The sequence below is a fragment of the Merops nubicus genome, unplaced genomic scaffold (genome assembly GCF_000691845.1).
Source record: "Merops nubicus isolate BGI_N331 unplaced genomic scaffold, ASM69184v1 scaffold8817, whole genome shotgun sequence".
Taxonomy (NCBI): domain Eukaryota; kingdom Metazoa; phylum Chordata; class Aves; order Coraciiformes; family Meropidae; genus Merops; species Merops nubicus.
Window position 1 is genome coordinate 10804 of NW_008622258.1, and position 26244 is coordinate 37047.

Consider the following 26244-nt stretch of genomic DNA (forward strand, 5'->3'; position numbering starts at 1 on the left):
CCAGAGTGGTGTTAACTCCCTGTTTTCTCTGTCTGTGCCCTGCAGATGTATCCGAGGGCTCAGTTCCCAACGGAGATTCCCAGAGCAGCGTGGACAGTTTGCGGAAGCACCTTCGTGGCGACACTTTCACCCAGCAGCAGCTGGAAGCTTTAGATCGAGTTTTTGAGCGTCCTTCTTACCCTGACGTCTTTCAAACATCAGAGCACATCAAATCTGAGCAGGTGAGGGCCCAGCCCGGTAATGGGGACCCACAGGCACCCATAGGATGATGGCAGGGAGATTACCTCACCGAAACCACTCTCCTCTTCTTCACCCCTTGTTCTCATGCTGACCTGTTATTGGACTTAATCAGACTTATATTTTACAGCACTTTCTATTGATAAATATCTCCCTGTGCTGATGCAGGTGTATACAGCTCTACCTCCTGCTGTGAACTTGCTGTATAGAGGCACACTGTGCTCTCCTCAGATTCCCATGCCTGCCTGTCCCTCTGCACATGCACCTGCAGCTACATGGGCATGCTCTTGCCATGCGTGTTCACCAGCACACAGCACTGCATGGAACCTCTGCACTCTCTGATCACGCCGGTGACCAGCAAAGCACAGGGCTGGGCTTTAACGGAGGATTTTCCTTCATGGCCCAAGGCTGAGACTTGACTCCCATCTCCAACCTAGTTTTCTGCACTTCTGTAGCTCTGCCCCCCTTTCCCTTACTCCCCCGGCCTTTTATCCCAAAAGCTGTTTGTCTTAATAAAATGAAAATCAAAAGTCTTTTTAAACCGCCCCAAGCCATAAACCAACAAAGGAAGAGAAGGAGAGGCTGGCTGTGGACTCCCTTCATCCCAGAGTCCCTGGGTTTATTACAATGAATAACCTTTATTTACTTTCATTAGACTATTAAGCACCAGCACAGTCATTTTTCCCCCTGAAACTCTGAGCAGGGCCCATAAAGCAAATCCGAAGCCTAATTGAGTTCATTTTAATTTCTCTCCGATCACAGCGAATTACTCTGGTGATAAATCAGGGGGCAGGCTCACCCCCAGTAGAAGGCCTAATTTGCAGCTAATTACAAAACTGATTTCTACAGGAAGATCAATACAAGAAGGAATTGGAAATGACTAGGCAGTCCTAGCCAAGCAGGGACAGGGGCGGGGAGGGGGGCAGCGTGCAGGGAGCCCACTGGAGGAGGGGGAGACGTGGGGAGGGGGTTGGGGAAGTGCATGGAAAAAAACGGAGCAGAAAGAGCAGAAAATCAGTTTTAATTTAACGTAATATTAATCAGAGTAACTTTTCCTGCTGTTTTGTAGCCTCCCTGGTTTCTCCAGCTCCCGCGTCTGGTCCGGAGGCTGCCACAATAAAAAGGCAATTACCAGAGCCTTTCGGACAGGACACCTTTTCAAATTCAATGGCTCTCCCCCTCCCACCCTTCTGTTAGCCATGTGGCTCCCCCCTCCCCAATTTCATACCCCAATGCACAGAGTGACAGAGGCAGGGGATGAGGCTTCTTTGTTTGTTTTTAAAGAGCTAGGGCAGAGGTAACAACAGAGGGGAGGCAGGCGACTAAGCAGAGAGGGCAGCTACAGTGGGCCAACGCTGGCTGCTTCCTACAGCCTGCCTGTCCTAGTCGTGTCATTGCAGCCTTCTGCCCCAGCTCTCCTTGTCACTAGGGCAAATACCTCCTGCCTTCGCTCAGCCAAGAGGAGAGGACGTTGTATTTCCCCTTTCTTCTCCCCTGGGCTGGCACAGGGAGTCATCCTCACAGCACTGAGTGAAGGCTCAGTCACACCACAGATAAATGGGCCAGACCCCTCACCCCTCTTCTCCTTCACAGCGGCACACAGGCGGGTGGGATAGCTCATCCTAGGAACCCCCCTGCAACCTCTTGTCACTTCATCTTCTCCATTTCCTCCTCCTCCTCCTCTTCCATCTGTGCAGGGGTTTACATCTCTCCTCTTCCTCCCCCCCATCTGTACACCCTTCCCTTTCTCCCAGCGCATCAATAGCGAGCTGTCTTTCTCCTCTCTTCCCCAGGGTAATGAGTACTCCCTCCCAGCTCTGACCCCTGGTCTCGATGAAGTCAAATCAAGTCTATCCACCTCTGCTAACCCAGACCTGGGGACAAATGTGTCAGGACCCCAGACGTACCCTGTGGTGACCGGTAAGCTGCCTGACCAAACAGCAGAACCAAGCTTTTTATTTATTTCCCTCATCACCATTAGCTTCTGCTTTTTCTGCTAATGCAAGATATCCCTCTGTGGCAAACATGGAAAGAGATAGAAAGACTGTGGAGGACTTAAGAGCTCAAGAAAAGCTTGAAATGCAGAGTACTGGCAGTTTTGGGTACACCTAGAGGTGCCCAGGTGTGACTCAAAGACAGGCAAATACAGGTGCAAATTGGGAGTTTGTGTGCCCAGATGGGGCTTAGGGGTGGATGTTGGTGGAGTACAGATAACGTCCAAACACATACTGTGATTTTTTCCTTTGTGTCTGAGAACAAGAGGGTCATGGCTTACCCGTGATCCGCTCTTGGTTTTCTTGGGGAGAAATAATAATTTAAGTTTTATTCAGCCCTGGCATTTGGAAGGGGCATTTGCAAACTAAATACTGAGGTCTGCTGAACTGTGACTGCTAAACTCCCTCTTCCTTAAGCCCATGAGTCTCTAACAGCAGCTGGCAAAAGAGATTTGCTGGTAGCCTTTCCCCTTCCCTCACATGCAGGCACATTAAACTTAGGTGTGTCTGGGAGAGCAGGAAATGAGAGCAAGTGCCTGAGAGCAGAGGAGCTGGGATGCCCAGGAGCAGGAGGCAATTTCTGCAGCAGCTGCTCCACCGAAGCTGCCTCTTTGCTGGCGGCACATGCAGGACCTAAGCAGCACAGGGTTGTCCTGGGGCCATGGGGCATCCTGATACTAGTGTCAGACTGCCCGTCTTGTGCGTGTCTAGAGCCACAAGGAGATAATCTGGTGCCACAGCCCTTCTTCTCAGGGCTTCTCTTTAGTTGCTGCTGGTACCTGCTCACACAGCTACCATAGACTTGTACGTCTCCTCCTGAGTAGCTAAAGTAGGTGGCAAAGCCTGAGTGCCTCACCCCTCTTTGGTATATCCCCTTTTCCCTGCAGCTGCTGTGGCCCCTCTAGAAGCCTCATGGTGTAAGTTCAGAAATAACTGATAAAGATATATTATAAATCCTGTTAGCAAAGGAAGGATCTGTTGCCTCCTGGCCAAAAAGCTGTCCTCTGGTGGCACAGAATCAAGCGTACTGGAGTTTGTATCCCAACTTTTTCTTGCAGAAGCCCCAGCTAATAGCTCCTGAGGTCAAAGCAGCTCATGGCCAAGGCAGGCAGTTGTTGCTTCTTCAGAAAACAGTGAGCAAAGGCATATTGTTGCATGCAACTTTTGGCTATCAGGAACTTTGGGACAAGGCAGGATTAGTAACAGTTACCCAGAATACAGAGGAGAGCTAGTGGGAGGGCAAAATGTCATGGAGAATCATGGGGAGGCAAACTGCATATTTAGGGAGTGTCTATAAAGTGTGACATCTCCAGACTTTTTCATGGCCTTTACTGCTATCAGACTTGATCCAGGGTCCTCGTTGCCATGCAGTTGCTTAGCCAACCAGGAAATAAAATGGCTCAGCTGTGGCAAAATTGTTCCATCTTCCTTTGTATTTGCAACGCAAGACAAAACTCAGCTGGTGTCCATCTACCATTTAGCAGATCTACATCCTCTTACAGGAAATACTCTCCTGTCTTTGGGACACAAAATTGGAAGGCAAATCCCCACAGCTGGATGTAAAGGTGAGGCACCTAAAATCAGAGTTTAAGATTCAAAGGTGCCATTAAAACAATTCTTATTAGTCCTTCTGCCTCAGTGAAGATGGTGAATTCCAGCCTCTTAATGTAAGAGCAGAATTCCCAAAGGCTGGGGACGCTGCAGAAGCTTTGGCCATGCCTCTCACAAGAGGACAGCAGGAGATGGAGTTGGCCTTACAGAAGAGGCAGAAAATCTTGATCTCTCCCCCACCTTGTGCCATCCTCACTCTGTTCCCTGCAACACTCCCAGCTCAGCTTGAGAACATCCCCATCTGATCCATCTGGATCCAAGAGTGAAAAAAGTTCATTTCAGACCCAGCTTGACATTCCCAGGTGGCAACTTAGCACTAACATCTCAATCTGTATGCGACATTTCAATCAGCACAGAGTAACAAAAGCAGAACTATTAGTGTTGGGAGCTGTTCACTGGTGGTAATGACAGGGAAACTCAGAAATGGGAAATGAAAAGGGAAAAAAAACCCTCAGCACCCTGAAAGGCAGCAGGAGAAGAGGGGTGGAGAATTTTTCCTCTACACTTAGGCCAGGATCCAATGTTTGGATTAATGGTGCCATTACCCGAGAAAGGACTTCAGATAATGCTCATTCTTAAAATGTTTTTGCTGGCAATTAAATGGTTGCAGTTATTGATCGTCATTGATCTGATGTCCTCAATTTGCATAATCTATTAAAGATGAATGATTCATGATGTGTTTGCTATGGGTCTGGGCAATGCTTTCAGGAAGGACCAGAGAGGTGAGGAACTCAGTGCTGCCTTCTGATCTACCCTGGCTAGGAAGCATTGAATTTTCTCTGGTATCACCCAGATCCCTCTCCCAAGAAGGGATGTTGGGGTAATAGCGAGTACTGAATTGCTAGCTGCCTGTTTTGCTGCTATAGTGTAATATTTGAAACACCTCTTTGCTCTTGTCCCAGGGCAGTCTATGAACCCAGGTGATAGCTGAAATGTGAAACTAATCCACTCATGTGGGGTACAAAATCCGTGTGCTGTCACTTCAGGATGTAAGACTTAGCTTTGGTCTACAAGAAAGTCTCCTCAGCTGAGTCTTCGCAGACAGAGAAAAGTACCACTAGCTCTTTCCAAACCAAAACTGTCTGGCACGGGGTTCTTGCCCTTTCTGAAGACTTTGGAGAAAATCCTTCTCTCTCTGGCTCATGACTATCTTTCCTCAGCAAGATCTCAGCTCACATTGTTCTGAGAACACACCCCTCCAAAAGCTGGCAAAACCTCAACAATATGTAACTATCTAAAATCTTGGAATGCAGTGAGATAGTTGAGATGTTGCTGAAGTCCCTTTATCTGTGAGCTTTTTAAAATTGAGCTTTCCTGCAAAACAAGAAGCCACCTCTCCAACAAGCAGGATGGTCTTCCTCAAAGTCCTGGGCATCTATTCAAAGACACAGCTTAGCACTACTGTTACATATAGTACAGCCTTGCCCTGTACTGCCAATATCAAACAACACTGCTTTCCAGACAGTTGTTCCATCTAACACATTTTAGATGGTCCATTTATTACTCGCATCCATGTTTGCTATGGAGCAGACAGATCTTCCTTATTTATTCCCATTAAGTATCTTCAAAGAATTTTCATGAATGAGCTGACACTAGGCTAGAAAACATGCTCCCACTGTCCTTCATACAGAATACACAATGTAGAAGTTTTCAGCTTCCTTACAAAGTATCAGAGAGAGAAAGCTCTGAAGTGCCACTTGAGAACACCACCTCACTCTTCCTTCACACAAGCCAGTGGGACAGCTACATCTTGCCTTGATGTTGCACAGCCATCATACCTAGACTGGTATAGATCCCTGACAGTTTCTCACACAGTATCTTTGGACACCAATCAGATTTCCTAGAAGCAAAAATCCAAGCTTGAACATACCATGATAAGGCAAGTACATGCAGTTGAACATCGAGACAAGAATTCTGTTGTTCAGAGATGTTCTACTTCAGTTAGTTCTATTGAAGGCAAATACCCTGGGCAGATGAATATAAATCTGTACAGGGCTAAGTAAACACACAAAATTTCAACAGCTTTCTTCAGTAGTTACAACAGATCTTTGAGTTTGGTAAGTTGCTCAGGAGCTAACACCTGAGAGGTGAGCAGAGAAGAACGTCAAATTTTTGGCACTAGCAACAGGAGTGCTTTAAAAGCATGAGGTTGCTCACAGAAGCCTTGAAACCTTTGAGAACAAAGGTTAAGATCCTTCTTGAAGCACATCTTTTGGAAGTCACATCTTTTGGAACAGGCACACATGAAAGAAGTGAGGTGTCTTCAAGCAAGGTTCTGAAGAGTTGAATTAATAGTTTGGGAACAGGCTCCTTTGCAACTCAATTAGGTTGCCCAGAAGCTACCAAACAGAAAGGCAGCACTACAGGCAATAAAACACGTGTAGATATGGCACTTAGGGACATGGTTTCATGGTGACGTGGCATGACATAGCAGCATCAGGTTAATGGTTGGACTTGATGACCTTGAAGGAATCTTCCAACCAGAACAAATCTATGATTCTATGACTTTTCATGTATGGTTTGAAATCAGCTTATTAATAGACTACTGAAGGGGAGGATTTACCTACTAGATGGGTCATAAAATTACAGCAACGGTACAGAAAAACTTCCCTTAATTGAATCCTGGCAGTTTAACTAAATAAACCTTGTTAGCCAGCACACTAAAATCAGTGAGATCTACAAAAAAAAAGTGAAAGTGAAAGACAAGCCCAAGAAAAAAACAAGCGAAAAAAAAAGCACCTCAGGAACTATCATTGACTGAAATGGGAGCATGTGTCCTCTTCCCTTCCTGCAAGGAGATTTCTAAGTACTTCTGTGCTATCGTTAGCCCCTATTAACAGGAATTAACTTTTAAAATTAACTTTTAAAATCATGACCACCCACCAAGACAGCTGTCATGTCCTGTACAGAAAATGTTTCCTTTTCTCTGGGAAATAAATTTTTCACTAAATCAACAAGTATCATCCAGGGTGAGAATTTCTGATGACAACTCACAATGTATTGGACAAAGGCACCAAAAATGCACAAACCCCATGGATACCACTTTCCTCCAGATCTCCTGTCTCTGGTATAGGGTCAGATTTTTTTTCAGTTTAAGTTATTTTTTCTATTTCATACATAAATATATGCAAAGAGAATTTTTAGAATTACTGAAATAAAGTCTAATTGCTATATCTGAAAGATATAAAAAGATAGTACTTAAACAGTACCTGATTTCTGTGAAAGCTTTCAAGAAAGTTACAGGGCTAAACATGGAGAAATCACTGGCTAGACACCTTGTACCAGTCCTAGACACACCTGAATCCAAAGTTTTTCTGAAATGATAAACAATCTTTTGAGAACTTCAGCTTCCTGCAAGGTGAAAAGATATTATTTCCTTCATTTCAGCTTAGTGAGTGAAGTGAAGAGAATTTTGTTCAGTTCAATAACCAGGTCATTCAAAACTAAGAAACAAATTAGGATTTGAAAAAGCAAGAACATTTGTTTTCCTTTGTCACTGAATGAATTAAGCTTGCTGTGAAAGGATGAGATCTTAGTTCTAAAACTGGGTTCAGAAATCAGTTCAAATTCCTCCATGTAGATATCCTTTTCTTATTTAATAAGTCATTTTTAATACAAAACCTGCTTTCAAAAGCTTGCTTTTTCTGTTCTGGTATATTTGGGAAGTCGGGGAACTTGTGGTCGTTTTATTTAATTAGCATGAATAATTACAAATACTGTTTTTAATTTAATTCTAATTTCCATCTAAATATAACTTGACACATATCAGAAGTAAAAAGTTAATAATCTAATAAAATAGTAACATGGACTCATCATTCACTATTTTCTCCCATAATAATATGTAAAGACAAATTATATTAAACAACATAATAGCTTAAATAAATGTGCACAGATGCAGTTCATTTACTTAGCAAAAAGGAAATAACCACGTCCAGTGTAAATTTTGTATTTGTCAAAATATTTGTTGCTGTAAAATTCAGCCTTTTAGAAAACAGACTCATAATGCAAAAGCAAAACAAGCTGATCCAGCTTGCTGTTTTAAATAATGATTTAAACTGACCATTACATTCAGCTGTACTTATATCATTACACTGAGAGGGGGAGCGTTTCCTTCCCCTTTTCCATGTTTTCCAGAAAATCTCCTGTCTTGCTCCAATCCACTTTAGCCTCTGACACCGGTAAGTCAAGCCCTGATCAGGCCTTGACTGAGCTGATTTAAGAAAACCTCTGTAACAGATGGCTAGGGGCCCCAAATTAGCTTGGGTGACAGCAGATCCTACACCTCTGGATGCCCTGAAAATGGAATATGATAATAATGCACATGGTTGCTACGTGGTTGTTACTATCCTGCCTTATCCAAATGAAGGAGGCATTTTCTGTGAGCAAGCTGCTCCTCTACTTAAAGATGAGGAATCAGCAAATGTAGAAGTCCACTAGACCTCCAACTTTCATCAACTGTTTCCCATCCCTAAGAAGAGATAATATCTTCTCATCTAATCAAGGAATTTGGAAAGGCAAAAGGTGTTAGTACTCTTCTCCAGGACCAAATGGCTGAGGGTGATAGATGGTCAGATAAATGATCCCTGGAACAGACAGGAATAGCAGGGGGCAAAGGAGTCACAGAAACTATTTCTGTGCATCCCATGGAAGTTTCACTGATGATAACTTTAAGATGCTGAAGAAGGCAGCCTGTAGGCTTGAAAGGCATGTTGAGGTGAGGAACCTAGAAATGAATGGGCCCAAAAGAAATAATGTCTGTGCCTTCCTTAAATGAGCATTTAAGTGAGCAAATAGCATTGAATGACAGTAATGTTATGTGATGACAAGAGTGGTGAATTGGCATTCCCAGTCCCATTTCCCTCAGCAAGGGGACAACATTGCAGGCTGCCCACTCTATGCTGCTGGACAAAAAGGGAATTCTTTAGAGAAAATAATTATATTGTCTTCCCAGCAACTCAGGTTTTGCCTTTTCTTTGGAGGCAAAATGAAGGATTCAATAAGTATGGCTATGATGAAATTTCTTTGTGATGTAGGTATTTGCCCATTGACAGCAAAGACTGTGCTTTATATCTGAGTTAAGCAACACTGTCAGCAGGTGTTAGTAACTTTTTATCTCCATCAGCTGTACTGGATTTAACCAGGCCAGCTGCTTGTACAATTGAAATTGCCCACAGTAGTCTTTCAGAGAAATGGAGAGCTTACAGCAATCTTTGGCCCTTTGTTGTAGGTTTAGGATTACTGTGGGCTACCAGGGAAGATCCATCTTGTCTTATGATCTGTAGAATATCATTGTGATGAAACCTTGGAGATCCTTACAATGAGGACTGTGTGACACATTATTGTGTTCTAATTACATTTCCCAGCATATATTTCAAAAGCATTTTGTTTAAGAGGTGACATGCAAGTCCTGACCCACCAAGGAATAAGCATACACTACACCTTAAGGCAAGAAGTAATTGCCCAACCTGATAGGCTGGGCCTCAATAAAGGTGACAATAACATGAACTCCACTGAACTTCTCTGTCTGCCAAGTGCACAAGCTGCACATCTTTTTTCCCCTCAAAGACTTTAAAACACATCTTCCTTCATCAGCTCCATCTGCAAACAAATTAGAGCCACATGAAGTTTGCTTCACTGGAGTTCTCAAGTGATTAACACCAACAGTATTCAACTAGCTTTGAAGAGTAAGTCCAGATCACAGGTTTACTGGAAGTTCCATGTTTTACTCTGCATGAAGACTACGAAACATTTTGTCTCCAAAGTAACATATGGAGTTAGCAGCTCAGTTTGCTTGGAGAGCAGTGGTTAATTAGATCAGACACAAAATCCAGATTTATAAAATTCAGTTTTATAAAAAGGGAGCTCATAGATTTCAAAACTTGACATCAGCAACGTCACAACAGTTTTGATTCCTGGGGAAAACAATACAAGGTTGTTTCTTTAAACATGTATTTCAACAACCAACAAGTAATGCATTGGGCTAAGAACATGGATGGATCTGTGCAGAAACAGAAAATACAATGCACAAGACTCACTCTTTAGTCAGCAAGAGTACAAAGACAAGACAAGAAAGGCACAACAAGAAGCAGATTAGTCTTTGCACACTTTTCAGTTGTTCTTGGGAAGGTCTGCTATGATCACAGAGAAGAGGGTAAGAACAGTATGCATCTTTGGTCCAACTTGCATAATGCTCTTGCAGAAGAAAAGCTAGAAAACTAAGAAATGAAAGAAAAAGCAGTTCTGACATGACAGAAAGCAAAAGTGAAAGATACATTATGTCAGTCCTGTTTGTTCTATTGCATGACTTCTAGAATTAGAGGCAAGATTTTCACACAAGATAAAGTGATGTGACTCCACTGGCTGTAGTGTAAAGTCACCAGTTTATGAATGCTGAGGACCCAGTCCCATTCTGTTTGCCATAATGAAACTTTTTTAAGGAACAGAGAATACAAACATGGAAAAAGATGTCTCAATGGTGGGTACAGGCATAGGATTTAAAACACCTGAGATAAGATTCAGCTTTGGCATACAGTTCCTACATAAACTTGGATATGTCTTCTCTGGGCTCAGTTCCTCACAGATAGAACAGTGATGCCTAATGGATGATGTAAGGATAAAGAATGAGGCACTAGGGTCATACAAATATTTGATAGAGACCCCAGGAAGAGATGAAAGTCACGATGGTAAGCAGTGTGGTTTAATGGGTGTGTACAAACTATCCCTTACTCAGGCATGTGCCATCTTTATATTCTGTGTTTACTGGAAAGAAGAGGAGCCCTGGATGCAGGTAGCTTATCCTGCAGGATGCCAGCAATGAGAAACAAGCAGCTTAGCTAGTCCTGCAACCACCCCCCCCGATTCCCTTCCCTTCAGCAGCAGAGAGCATGATAAAAGCTGAGACGAGTCTCTGTGGGAGCCCAAAGCTGTGAATCTTCCTCTCACCCTGTCTGGCCAAAATCCCTTCATTCACAGGGGGAATTTAGGCCAGAGATCACCAGTTCTAGCTCTGCACCAGAGTAACAGAGGAGGGGGTTAGAAAGGAAGAAAAACAGCCATAACTCAGCAAGCACATTCAGTAAAAGAAGAGTAGGAGATGCACAAAATACATATTCCTCTACTATATTTCCAGCTATATCATCACCCTCCTGAGCCTTTCAGATCTCCCCCACCATTACATTGGGTGGTATTTTTTGTTGTTTATAAACAAGGGTATCATTTGCCATTTAGAAGAAGAAAGGAACCTGGGACAGGAATAGATTTCTGATGCTTTGGAAAAGGGTTGCAAACTCATTCCACTCCCCATTCAATCACAGGTCAGTGTCCCAGTCTTAGGAGCAAAAGACTAACAAATGCTTTGGGGTTTCCTGAGTCAGCCTTACTGAGGGACACCCCCCCAAGACACAGACAAGACAGTATAGCACTGCTCCACAGCTTGCTAGAACTAGCAGGTCTTGGGATAGGAAGAGGCAAGTGTTCCATCACAAATATGCAATAATTAGAGAATGGAGAAAATCAGAAGTCAAAGAAAAAAGGTGCAGCTTAAGTTTGAGGTGGTTAAAATGAAAAATGTGACTGTGCCATTCACAAGTGGATAGATGGATCAATCAATTGATCTCATCTACACTGTCACACTTTGGAGCTATAATTCACTGCTGGGGCAATTATTCCAGCATAGCAGTGGCAGGAGTTATATCGGAGATAGAATTCAGGTGCTTTAGTCAAGGGAGAGTTGGAAAACAAAGGAGCAAAAACTGGTAAATTCCATCCACCAGTAAACATATATGGGATATAAGTTATGTTTGTGCATTTGCAGAGCATAGAGGGAAAGACAGACAGGTAGATAAATAGACACATAAAAGTCTGAGTTTTGTTTGTGCAATCATTCGCTGTCTGACCTTATCCTCGCCTCCTCTCCACTACTCTGACAGAGAGGAGCATTTAGCATTATTGTGTCCCAGTCTCTTTGCCATGTTACTGCTGACTTCTTTATCCTCCTGCACTGAGTAAGTGATGCTGCCTCTGGAAGGTGCGAGGAATTTTTCTTCATAAGCCTTTATGTGTTCAAGAGAGGGCTGGGCTCATCTCTGCTGTGAGTCTGACAGGGGCTTTAACAGCCTCACAACACCGGGACAAATAGCTCCTGGTCCCTTAACCCTTCTCAGATTTGCAAGGCAAGGCCTAGCACTGTTGTTCCCATTGCAAGGGCTTTAGGCAGTCTTTCAGGCTGAAATCCTCTCTGTGGTGGCTGGGCAGAGTGGAAATCCAGGGGCTGGATCAGATTGGCCTAATGCTACAGCAGCTTAAGCAGTCTGTTTTACCAGAGATTATGGTTTCACTTACACAGAGCGCCTGAAAAATGCTGTGGTTTAGGAAGGATTATAGCTGAAAATTTCATGCTTTAAAAGAGAAATAAAGCAGGGGTGGGACTAGGAAACCCAATGTGCCTGGGGGCTGTGCAAACAGGATTAACCTCTGCCCATAGCACCTCTTGCTTCTGCCCACCCACGCTTCCCGTGTCCACCTTCTGCTTTGCCCTTTCCTCTCCAGTGGCTCGCCACACCTGCTCCCTCTTGCATAGCACAGAGAGCTGAAAAAGAAGTCCAGAAAATGTCCAGGACCAGAGTGTCCCTAGTTTATTCAGGTATGACCATCAAATGGCTTCCTTGAAAAATTTCATTTCACTTGCAGCCCCTGAAAGCCAGGGGAACTTTTGGCCCTCGCCTGCAGATAGATCTATTCATCCAAATTATCTAGTATCAACATTATTTGGATAAAGGCTTCAGCACTCCCAAACTGCAGTCTGGCCTGAAGGTAAATCCGTGCACTCCTTGCCATCTGATGAGAGAGGATGCAGGAGAAAAATAGCTTTGGGGGTTCTTATCTACAGAGACTGGCACATGAAGGCTCACTGGTAGGATTGTAGGATAGTGTGTAGTAGTGAAAAGCAGAAGCTGGGCTTCGATGTGCTGCCTGCTCTGGTGACTTGAATTAGCTGTGCAACAAAACCCAGGTACACCAGCTTCTATTCCCCACAACCTGCAGGAAAGGTCCTTGCCAAACAGAGCTTCCTCTAACAAAAAGGGAGAAGACATGACAATCCTCACCTAGCACACCAGAGACTTCATGTAAGCAAACTAAGTAAAGGGGAACTGTCCACCTTTTGGCCAAGGCTGATCCTTGAACATATGTCTTTGCCACAAAGGAGACTCAGTGATCAGAGAACTTTGCTGGCCATCCTGTTTAGAGGTACTTGGAGGAGAACACAGATGGCAAACTATCATTTTTGCCAGGTAGCAAACCTTTAGGAAACAAATGCCTCAGGATAAACAGCATTCGCAGATAGAAACTGCCCAGCCCTTTATTGTCTAGGTGAGCATTGCAGCCTCGCAATAAGGTACCTACAGTTAATTAAGTTAGTTCTACGTTAATGAAGTCAGATTTATGGCCTAATTATATGCCACATTTATATTTCTCTGTATAAATCAGAACCACCAGAACTAACTTATTTCATAGGCCATCAGCAACACTTGCCATCACAGTGGAGAGATGGCTTTCCTTTATTGGCTTTAATTTGTTTACCTGAGAGTGGATGGTTTGCTGGGTGACTTGCATCAAATCTGATCACATCATCCATACTTCCCTTTCAAGTGTTGAAACACAAGACTCTGTTACTGCTGACCCAACAACCATGGGTATTCTGGAGTACCCATGCTTTTGGCCACAGGGTTCTAGTTCTCCAGTTTCTTTTAGTTGGCAGCCAAGTTAGGAGCTATTTCAAAGCTAATCTTTTGTGCCTGTGCAAATCTGCACATCAGAAGTGGAGGTCCAATACAGACAACAATGGAAACAAGACCTTTTACACATCCCCCCTATTTCCTCTCCTCCATTATATCCCTCTGTGAAGGTATTTGTCTGGCAACACTATACTTAGGCAACCACCAGAGTCAGTACTGACTGGTTTTATGGTTAAAGCTCCAAAGTGTGCCACTGCAAACAAGACAAATTGACATGATCTATCTGTCTATCCACCTACCAATTGCAAAGTCCTGTTTTAATTTTAACCACCTCAAACTTCAGCTGCACCTTTTTTGTTGAAGCTTTTACAGAGCTTGGCTTGAGATGCTTTGGCCATTACCCTGAGCATTCTGTTTAATAGATGCTCATAATGATGCTGCTCTCCTGGGGAAGGTTACCTTGAGATTGAAGAGACAGAGTGGTATAATTCCCTGGGTCAGACTGTGTAAGTGTAGCATCTTCATGCGCCCCCGTCCAGCGAGCGAAAGCAGGAGGAAAGGGAGCACAGAAGCTTCAGAGCATTCTTCTCCTTCCCAACCCTATGCTTCCTCCTGTCCTCCCTCTCCTGCATGTTCCCTCCCTCACCTCTCCTTTTCCCGCATCCCATTCCTCCCATCTGCCACTGCACTCCACCCTCCTCATCTCCTGCTGCCCCTGCAGAGGCACCCCTGCAGTCAGAGCCTAGCCCCCAGGTGCATTTACTGCTGTTGTCTCAGCACTGGCTCCTCTGATCTACTCCTAACCTTTTATTTTTATTTTTGTTTTAAAATTAATTTCCCTGTAGATTTTAACCACTCCATTTTCATTTACCCATTTTGTTCTTCCTCTCCTCCCTTCCCCACCCTCCTCTTCCTCCCCCTGTTCCCTTTGTCTGTCTGTGTCCATCCCTTACCCTACCACAGAAAACCTCTCCTCTCCCCTCAGTATAAAGCAAGAGCCTCATGGAGCCTCTCTCACCCCTTTCACCCCCACCACGCCGGTCGGCTCTGGGCAGGCTGATCTTCAGCCCTTCCACATGGCCCTTTCAGACGATGCGTCCACGCCTTGCTACAGTGCCTTCCTTCATCATGGTGCCCATTTTGGGCAGTCCAGCAGCCAGCCTCTGATAGCAGGTAACTGGCCTTGGCCACAAACTGAGTGGGAATGCTGCAGGCAAGGGGTTCAGTCTCGTCCGACGGGGAGACCAATAAATGCTCTTTGAGTGCAAGTGGGAAGCACAGCGACCACGGTCCAGTTCTGTGTATGCAGCACGTGTTCTCAGCTCCATGGAGAGTCTCAAAAAGATTACATGACTGTCCTTTATTTTTTAGAATAAAATGGGAGAAGAAGCTGTAATTAGCTAGAAGTGACTAGGTGTCCCAGCTGAATGCATCTGGGACTTAGTATAAAAACACTCGTACGGCAAAATCCGGTGTTGCCTCAATAGCCATAACACCCCTGAGCACTGTAGGCCCAGCAAGAGTACTGTGTGCCAGCCTAAGGTAACTGATAGCACCTTGAATAACCTACCCAGCTCTAGGACTGACAGGGTCATTCAACCTGGGTTGCACCAACTACTAAGCCAGTAGTAAATAGGTGAGCACTGCCCTAGCTATGTCATGACCAATATTTGAATCGCCTGGTTTGAGAGTGTCAGTGTGAGCTGGTGCCTTCACACAGCAGATCAAGTAGAAATATGGCATCATGTCTGCATGTCAAGACCAGGAAGGGTGGGTGAGAGACTATAATGTCTTACATCAAAGGAATGCAGACTTGAGGTACATGGCCTTTAAGGGAGGGACAGAAGTGAAGAAAGAGGTTTCAGAATATGGCAGCACTTAGCAGCAGCTGGAGGGGAGGATGGGGAGGAAGGACAAGTTTCAAGCAGGTACTAGTGGAAACTCCTGTGCAAGGTGGCTGAAGGAACATCGTTGCAGAAGATCAGGGGTGGCTTGGATGAAATAGTGGGTATCATTTTAGGTGACCACTGAGGCTGTTGGAACCTGGCTGCCAAAGAATGTAATCTAGGCTTTTCCAGAACAGACCCACAGTTCCTAATGCTGAGGAAACATCTTGCACTTCTGCCTCCTTCATGTTCCTGTATTATTTTTCCCTTTTGACCTAACATCCTCCCTCTGTTTTGTTAGATGAGATTTGCATTTCTAAGCCTTGCTGTAGGAAAGGAGTAGGTAACAGCAGAGAAGACCTTTGTGTTCATAACACCCCTGAGCTCTGGGCACTTCTTAAGCCAAGGATTCTCCTGACAGACTGTCTCCAACAATATATTTCTCTAGGGATGCAGTCATAGCTGACCACCCTCTAGCCTAGAAGGCACAGTGTTTCAGGACAAGCACCTGCCTTAGGACCCTTATGGGAGAAAGTGTTCAAAAGCTCAAATAATGTCACCATGATGGAGGTGCTGTTCCTCACTCAGAAGGCTCTTGGAGAAAGAAGGGTGGTTGGAGTTGGAAGCATGTTATAAGGCAGGATAGATGTGAGCTTTGCCGTAGCCCTGGAGTACAAGAATTTAAAAATCCTCTCTAACTATTGGTAATGAGAGGAGGTAATGAGAGGAGGGGTGATATCAAACCTGCTTGTATGTAACAGCATTTTAAGAGTCTCTCTCTGGGACTCTTATACATGTTGCTGATACTGTGCTTGTTGGTTATCTTCTTTTTCAAGATTGGGATTTTGACAGATTATCATTTCCCAATGAATTTCCCACGCTGAATTTTGAACATCAGCCTCTGTGCACTCATGTCTGAATAAAAACACAGGGGCAGATGTGCATAGATGGAGTAGCAGAGTGAGTGTGTATGTGTTCCCATCTGAATGGAAGTGTCAAAATGAATTAATTTTGCGTGCTGCTACATAATGTTCTAACTTTTCAGTGACACTGTTTTCTCACTCATCACCTGTTGTTATTTCTCAGGCTAGTCAATAAATGAAACTAAAAGAACATGAATTTTAAGCATAAAACTTCCTTGCCTTAAAAGAATGTGAGGAAAGAAAACCCCTTACATCTAGTAGGTGTTAATCATACAGCTTAACACACAGCTACAAATCACTAAAGGAATGATGGTGATAAAAGAGTAGAGGAGTGTAGAATATAAATCTCTGAGGCATTATATATTTATTTTTATCAATATTGGGGAGTGGCTGGAGTTGGCTCACATTTTGTCTGGTTGTTCTGTGCCATTTTCTAAGAGGAACATCAACCACTGATCTGGAACCTCTTCAGGGAGAAAGGGTGAACTTGCATTGCTTTTTTTTTTGAGCAAACCATTTCAGTAACCTTCAGTCAAGACCTATGAAAAGAACAACACTGGTTTAGCCTACCTCAGCCCAGAGAAACCTCCTCCCCACAGGTTAATGCTCCATGTTGATATGTTGATTAGTTTTTGCTTTGCTGTTTAGCTTCTATTTCTGATTCCTCATCCAAGGTTTGTGCTTGTTCAAGGGCCTGCTTTATTAGTTATCATTCTGCCACTAGTAGAGCTAAACCAACTCTTCTTTTTCTTTCATATCCCAGTACAGTTCCAGTAACTCCAGTGGTATTAATGGGCCATATTTATCACCTCTAAAGGTGAATCATACTCCATCCCTCCAGTTAGAACAGACAGGAGAGACAAAATTTCATGAAGGAACAACAAAAAGCACAAACTTCTTGGTTTACCTGGGGAATCTGAAAGGCTTTGGATGCCTGGAACAGGCTGAGATCTCAACAGGCAGCAGTGGAGGTTGAGCAGTAAATCTCCCAGCAGCTGCAGGGGAAAGATTATGTTAATTTATTTAGTCTTTTAAATTTTTTTTTTTTGTTTTGGCTTGAAACTCCCAGCAGCTTCTGAGATGATTTTAGTTCATTTAAATGCAATAAGCACTAACAGCAAATGCCCTTCTGGCTGGCCCATTTTCAGGCTAACGGGTCCAAATGAGGAAATGCCTCTGGCATCAACCAAGAAGCCTCCAGCTGCACTTCCTAAGAGGTGAAAAATAAACTACAATCATCCACGCAGTCTAGTCCACACCCCTCTCTACTTCTTTGGCGGAGAAAAGATATCACAACTTAAGCATCACAAACAAAATCTTGTGCTTGTGATAACAATGAAGTGGAACTCTAATTTGCATGATCCTATTATTATTATACATATATATTACACCAGCACCCAGAAGGAGTCCGACCTGTCTTGATCTCCTGCTAAGCCTTGTGCAAATGTACTAGAAGAGTGGCCTTGCATCAAAGAGTTCACAGTGTAAAAAGAAGCACAGAGAGGTGAAGTGACTTGCCTAAAATCACCAACAGGTGAATGGCAGAGGTGGGAAGAGACACAGGCACAGAAAACTCTTGGATCCCTTTCCAGTGCCTTGCATGATGATCATGCCCTAAAGCAACATGATCACAGTTTTGGAACTGCATCCACTGCATCTAGACAGGACCTCAGCTACTCTGGCAGGGAATATGCTGCATTGTCTGTGCAGCTCAGGGCCATTTTGATTTAGTTAAAATAGATGCAAAATCTACAAAGACACAAAACAAATTCTTTTGAGCTTCACAAGGCTAAGTTTTAACCTCCATCCTTAGAGTGTGAGATCAAAAGTGCCACAGGCTTCCCTCAAAATTTTCAGTGGACAGCACTCACGTAGGAGAAAGCTGCACAGCACTTGTATATCAAGCTACTAGTCATGTGATGGTGGGACAAAAGGTGATATCAAATCAGCATTGAAAGACCTTATTCTTATTGATCATCTGTCCTGATTCTTTCCCTTTCCAGGTCGTGATATGGCAAGCACCACCTTGCCTGGCTACCCACCCCATGTTCCCCCAACTGGACAAGGCAGCTACCCAACCTCAACTCTTGCAGGAATGGTTCCTGGTAAGTCAGCCCCCCCACTAATGGAGCACACATGTTTGAACAGTATAGCAGCACTGTAAGAGCTTTCACAGTTGGCTAAGGGCTATTCTTTCCATAAAGAAATCATCAGGTGCCTATAACCAATGTAGCTAACAACCCTTTTTGTAATGTATCTCTTCCCTTTTAGTAACTGATTCACTGCTGCTATGGGCAACTAGCTATCTATAATCTGTGGTGATTAATTGGTAATTAATTAACCTTAGTATTCATTAACCAATGTAATTATTTTCCAATGACCCATGCAGATTATTATGTGTTGGCCACGGCTCAGGATATTCAGCTATCCACTAACTCTGGGTAACAACTTACCTCCTATCTAAAGCCAGGGCATCAAAATGAAAATCATCAATGGTAATTTAATACCTGCAGGTTTTGGAGACCTACTGTCCATAGCCTAAACTAGGTAAGAACTCAGCAATGATTAACAGCATATCAGGAGAAGCTAACTATTCACTTTCAACAAACAACTACTTCCCCACCTCCTGCTTCTAAGATAGTGCCTGCAGTCCAAGAAACTAACTACCTAATCCTACCTCCAGAGGCAAGCCATTTGTTTGCTACCCAATGCCTTTGGAGAAATACCTTCTCTTGGCATATGGATTGTTCCACTGTTTAGGGAGAAGAGAGAACCATTTAGCCTAGGGTAACTGAAGAGTCTATTACCCCAGGCTTTATTCCCCACTTCTCTGATGACAGTTATCCCCAGCAGATAAATAAAGAGGCAAGATTTTTATTTCTCTGCCATGTTAGGTTATAATTCAGAACTTCATCTACCACCGATTCTTGTTTACATTGCTGCCCTGGGTTGTGAGTCGTGAAGGCTAATGAGCAGGTCCATTCTGCAACCTCTTCTACTGAAGAGATGACTCCAGAAATGAAGCAGCAGAAAGCTCTTAAATCACTATGATATGATTTTCCAGGGCTTATGAGTGAAAAACCTGACTTAACCCTCATCCAGATCTCAGAAGAGCTAGCTAAATGAACATACACTGCAGGGAAGACCGTGAGGATATCACTGATAGGAAATGTTTGCAGGTCAAAGTCCTAACATCTTTAGATGACAAATCTCTGCTTATAGACCATGAAGTACTGGCTAATGCCTATGGTTGAATTCCAGAGCTAGCAAGCTGCCTACTCCTTATGATTGTAAGACACAACAAAATCTCAGCCTATGCTGTGAAGATGATGTTATGGACTTCCAGATCAGGAAAAGACAGTGGATTGCTCCCCTCCTTACTCCTACTTTAGTCTTGGTGTAATTGAACAGCTTGCTGAACTTTTGGGGTGGTGTAGAGTTGGAAAATGTTAAGGCTTCTTCTTCTACAGTAAATTTTTCAGGGAGATGGTTTGGCTCCAGAATCAGAGAAGCACTAAGATAATATAAATCAATCAATGCTTCCCTCCCCACGCCTGTAACAGTAGGTAGACTCTGTTGCCAACATTTAAGTCAGTTATATGTCAGAACTTATAGAAGATCATGGCATATAAAAATGATTAATAACACCAAAATAGCTGACTCTTTGAGTAAGTACTTCTAAAAATTAGACTTTTCTCAACTTCTGTTTTCAACTTCTCAATTGTTCAGCAACTGCTATGTAAGTTTAACATCCTCATCACTAGGATGATACAGGCATCTAAACTGGGACAAAAACTTTAAAATCACTAATCACAGAGGTCACTTATCTGAAAATAAGGTATTTTAGCTCCTTGATGTGGCAGCTACTTATCCATAAGACAGCAGTGTCCCCCAAACCACACTAATATCCCCCAAAAGAAAAGGAACAGGATGATAAAGAAAAAAGTTGAGTTGTACATCAAAGAAAAAAAGATTTTTCAAGTCAAATAGATATCTTTACATTCAATCTGATGCCAACATTCAATTAGAGGAAGCTTCTCCAGTGGCCTACTTGGGCATCCTGCAGTAGTTACTACATCTTTCCAAAGAGCATCAAATTCTGGCTGTTTCAGTCATACCCCACTGGTCAGACCCAGTCTGGCAGCCCTTCTAATTCCCGTCTTCCAACGTGACTGAAGCCAACAAGCTGGAGATAAAGAGGCTTCCTGGGAAGGAACATAAGACTTGACTTTAATGGGTCACACTGCAGATCTCTGCAGCCACTACTCTCTGCGTGGGGCCAAAACTGAATGCCTGGGGAAGGGTATAAGAGTAGAGCAAGCACGTATCATCAGTACTTTCTCAAAAGACCTCTCAGCCTCCACCAAGTTGCTGCTCAAAGACTTCCTAACCAGACTTAGTATCTTTCTGTTTAATATTAAACACCCTCAGTAAGTTTCCCCTCCACAAAATTAAACAGTGTCTCTTGAACCCAGATAAGCCTTTAACATCTGTAGCAACCTATGGCAAGAAGTTCTGTAGCTTAACTACATATTCTGTGAAATCTACCTCCCTTATTTGTTCAGAACCTGCCGCCTGCTAGGCTCACTTCATGCCTCGTGGTTTCTGTATTAGAAGACTAAACGTGCCAGGATTTAAATACAGATACCAAGAAATACTGTTACTAAAGCTTCCCAGAGCACAGATTGCACAGAATATAGGCCTCATGAGATTGATCCTCTGTGCTTGCTTGCAACCTCTGTTAAGAGTCCAGGTTGAACAGAGAAAACAAATATGATGTTGCCAATGGTTTGTTACATGCCCCCAGGCCAAGGAAGTTCACGGGTCAGTGCTTTAACTACATTGGAAACAAGAAGCCAGCAAGATAACCACTCAGGGAGTATCTTCAAGAAACATACTAACACACAATCAAACCTTATTGTCCAGATAGGAGTGAATACAAGAAAGAGGCTCTGTCTTCTCTAAATAAGGGTGCAGAGCTAAAACCAGAACTGGTCAGAAGCCAGAACTTCCAATGCACGCAGAACACTGATTTTTTGACATTTGTTTTCATCTTGCATTGGTATGAGGAGTCAGAATCTTGAAATAGTTCAATTTGCAAACATCAGGATGAAACATTTCAATAACATCAACATGTTCTAGATGTCAAGACGTATTAAAATAATAAAAGAATAGAAAGGAAATTAAATGAGATGAGAAAGGCAAAATGAAACAAAAAACAAGAAAGTTGAAACATAATACTTTGTTTCAATTTGCAATCATTTCAGAACTTTTCTTTCCATAACTCCATTGATGCTGACAAGCTCATGTAAAACATTTCCATTTCAATGAGACAGCATTTTTCAGGGGAAAGGCTGTTTCTGAGAAGATTGTTTGACCACTGCTAACCAAAGCTGCTCTGTTCTGTGACAATCTTTCACTAGACTAGGGAAGAGCTTGCGTCAGGTACCAGTATATCCATGCAACATCGTCAGTAATCCACGCAGGTATCTCTGGGGGTTTTGTGGATGATGTGGTGAGATACACATCCTGCATTTGCTCTTGCCCGTCACCTTGGGTCCCAGGCTGTAGGTGTGGATGAAAGCCAGTAGTGCCTGAGCACACGCTTGAAAAAGCAGGGGTTAGTCACTGAGAGAAGGGTGAATCAGGTATTGTGCTGCACTTAACCTATCCGTCTAAGAGATGTTTCCCTCACAGGTAACAGAGGACCTTTGATCTCCGTGCCTCAATTCTTTCTCTTTCCCAGAAAGGCCATCAAGTTTCTGCAAACTGTTTTGTTGAAGTGAGCATGGGCTGAAGGGAACGGCAGTTTGCAGGGAGCAGTGCAGAGCCTGCACAGGGCTGCTGATGGCAGCGGCAGGGAGTCGTTAAACAGAATCCAATGCTGATGAGGAAATTACACTTGTTTCATTAGTGATCGGGGAAGGCGATAGCTCAGTTCCTCTTGGTCACAGTTGAGCTCAAAAGCTCATTATCCTGCTGCATGCATGCTTTCACTCCTCGTCAATAAACACTGTTTCCAGTGGCTGCGCTCCCTCCTCCCCAGCTCCATAGCTGGGGCTTTTTCCTCTGCTGAAACCGTGCTTTAGAAACAGTATAAACAGCACAGGGTGAAAAGAATAGGGTGAGAGAGAAGCCTTGAAATATCAGAACAACTTCTCTCCAGGCAGAGAAGTGATGTCCATATGAGGCATTTCAAAGCAGAAATTCTCATCTGGATAGTTTTTTTCCTTCTTTGGGAGACAAAGTCATTGTAGTATATCCCATAGATAAGTCACTTCAGTAGACATAAATCAGGCCTATGCATTGCTTTTTGTACCCTATCCCACAGCAGCTTGGTCACTTTAGCAGGTTTAACCCATTCCTTCCCAGCTAGCTGTCACAATTTTCAGTGCACTGTGTTTCTAGATATGGAAATGTGATGAGCTATTATAATTAAAACAGTATTTAGCAAGGTTTGTCACACAAGACAGGATTTTATGCTGAAACTAAAAAAAAAAAAACAAAAAAAAACAAAAAACACTATCATGAGGAAAATGCTGACATGATGTTGGTTTTGATGCACACACATTTTTATACTGGCTGCTTTTGCCCTGAGTGTCTTTCAAAAGACTGGTGGGACAGATTCTCCTCAAGTTTAAACCAGTGCAAATCCCCTGACTTCAACGGACTTAATTTCCACCATCAGAGAATCTGTGGTTTTAGCATCACCTCTCTGGTATGAGGAGATTTGTAGACATTCCAGTGTAAGAAATTGACATTTATTTGGTAATTGCATCACAGATATCCAGCGCTTCTTGCATTGCCTTCTTTCCCTTTTCCATGGCATCTAGCAGGAAGCCCAGGTGCCTTCCAAACACTTCTGTTGTAACAACTCCACCCCTGCCTCAGGGCAAACCAGCAGCTAATAGTCTTTCACTGTCTTTTAAGTCCACTAATGCCTTTCAGATGGCACTAATTAACCCCAGTCTGTTGGTACAGCATTGAACTGAGGTTACGAGCAGATAACAGCATGGTTTTACTTAACAGATTCATATATTTTTAAGTTCTGGGAGATTTATTTATTTTGAATGCAGCACCATATCTCCTCAGTTACCAAATATAAGTCCCTTAGCCCTGTGCAGTCTTCTGTAAAACAGGGAGACTCAACTCCTCATGCACAACAAAACTGAATATTTAAGAAGAATCGACAACATTAAAATCTTGGGTCAGAGTCTTACTAGATCACAAAGCTCACAGGTATTTTGGTTTGGGCCCATTTTACTGAATGTGAAAAAGGGAGCTGTAGTCCAGCTTGTCTTTCAGATTTAGAATAGTACCTAAAATGCTAATTATTCAAAAATTATTTTCTGGACCTGGAATACAGCAAGTTTTCTCTGTAACTCACTAACTAAGCATAAAGGTGGGATTAATTATGTATGAACCACTTTTGTGACTATCATACAGAGTAAAAAAGAATGATTCATATATTTTCCATTGGGTTTTATATTTAAGCCATCCCAGCCTGAGAACATTTCCAAAGGCAAACAATATTCTTCTCCACAAATAACACCATCACTCTCAGTGTCCTGTGGATAAAACTTAGCAATATAAACTGCCATTAACAGCACTGCCAGTTCAGTGAGTTTGTTGCAAGCTTTTCCTCTCAAGCTCCCATGCCTACTGTCTTGACACTACTGGAGAACCTTAGATTTTATTTAAAAGAATGCTGATAGTTAATTGCAGAAAAAGCTTACATATGCAATCTTACTGCAAACTGAGAAGCAAAAGTCAGAGGGCAACAAAAAAACCCAGTTTATTAATTTGTATTATTGAATTTCATAATTTTAAGCTATCTTTTTTATTCTGAAGAGGTCGATCATACGATTTTTAACTCCATGGGGGAGCAACATTGTGCTGAACAAACACTACAATTTCCTGAAGGGCACAGTCCCGTCTGGGCAAGGAAGCTACACGCGCTAGTTTTCATGCTGACATGATTGAGCATGAACACTGGATGGATGGAACAGCAGACATAATTCTTCATTCCTAACTGAATTTTACACCTTCCTTGATTTCTTCCAGGGAGCGAGTTCTCAGGGAACCCCTACAGCCACCCTCAGTACACAACCTACAACGAGGCCTGGAAAACGGTTCGGCAACCCTGCATTACTAAGTGAGTACCTTTTTCCCACAGCACACCCCCAGCCTCGCGCTCCTTCTGTTTGTCTCTTTATTTTCCTTTGGTTTTTTGTTTGTTTGTTTGTTTCCAAAAAGGATTTTCAAGTATTTGGGCAGGTGAAAGGCCTTTTCCTCACTCTCCAGACCAGTGTCTAGATGGGTATATACTTCACATGTGCTTTGTATAAGTGCTGCAGATGATTCCTCTTTCACAAGATGGTTCACAATTCCACTCTAGCTCTGGCTTCCCTATGGGCTGCATCCACAGTTTATTTCCAGATTAGATCAGAAGTTATATTCAGGTTCTGCTACTCTCTCAGGCTGCAACCAGCATCCATTCAAGGTCTGATCAAAAATCTAGATGAAGTTTCACCCCTCTCCCAAGCTATACCCAGAGTCAGTACCTGGGTATCTGGAAATCCCATAGAAGTTCTTCCTGTGAGACCAGGTAGAATAGTGTCTGGTGTGGGAGACAGGCTGCATCACTAGGTTTATAACAGACACCAGAGTTTTCTTGCAGGGACGTATTCCTCTTCAGTGACTAATAAGCCCAGAAATAGTTTTGGGGTTTTGGATTTGGGTTTTTTTTTTTTTTTTTATTTTGGGGTTTTGGATTTGGGTTTGTTTTTTTTTTTCAGAGGGGAGAAAACCCTCCTATAAGAAGGCCCTACCTTCTAACACAACATTTCTTTGCAAGGGAATAGCAAGAGATTTATTATAAGTGAAATGAATCAGCTGTAATTATTACCTACGTATTTACTGAGATTTAACAACTGAATAATAGGTGCACATTTTACTCCAGTGTTGTTAAATCTCAGTAAATGTGATCTCAATAATCAATCAATCACTATTTAATACATATTCAATAACCATCTAGAGAGCTTTCACACCAAATATGACCAAAATCCTCGGCCATAAAACATGGTAATTTTGTTTCATTTCTCCCCTCCTGGCTTTAAAAGTGACCTGTTATACTTTGTCAGGTATGCTCAGAACATCTGACTCTGACGCTTTCCTTGTGGCCATGGATCAGATATGGTGTATTTGTGCTGCAATGCTCACCAACTTCCCTCTCAGCAACTTACTGACAGTCAGAAGGAGCAAGAGGATCTCCTTTATAGAGGGGCTTCAGAGCCAGAGGCCACAGTAGACTCTCTCCACTGAAACACAGTCCTCAGCTGGCCTCCACTGACTGCCTTTCCCTAATCCCATACAAAGCTGAGTCCCCAAGTTTATTTTTTAGGTTATTTTCCTTTTCTTCCTTCCTTTCCTTTCCTTTTTCAGTTCTCCTTTGTTTCTTTTCTTCGTTTGATTGTTTTATTTTTTATTTTATTTTCTTTTTTTTTTTTACTGTTTGTCCTTTCAACCAGTCCATTCTTCTCCTGTGTTAACTTTCAGGTTCCCCTTATTATTATAGTGCCACATCCCGGGGCTCCGCACCTCCCACTGCTGCCGCTGCCTATGACCGCCACTAGTTACCATGGAAACCACATGAAACTGCAGGGCGACAGCTTAGGCCTCCACATTGTACCTGTCTGATCACCTCCCTCCTTCCCTGGGAAGGGTGAAGAGACCTTCTCCGTTCCTCCCCACAGTCCAGTTCCTTCCTCTTCGCCACGAAGGCGCCGGACCAAGCGCTCACCACCTGAGACTGAGACCCCCCCCCGCCCTCCCCCAGCCCCCCGCCCCTACCCCCCCC

The 26244-nt window shown here is 43.2% G+C and overlaps 1 protein-coding gene across 1 annotated transcript; it reads left to right on the forward strand.

Moving 5' to 3' along the window:
- On the forward strand, window positions 1–26234 carry LOC103777176 (paired box protein Pax-2-like; the record flags this gene model as incomplete). Its single annotated transcript, XM_008944718.1, is given in 6 exon segments — window positions 1–221; window positions 2031–2157; window positions 18389–18490; window positions 24450–24511; window positions 24513–24540; window positions 25944–26234. Coding segments are annotated over 6 exon segments (617 nt in total), but the record flags the coding sequence as incomplete, so codon positions are not given.
- Window positions 26235–26244: the final 10 nt, after the last annotated feature.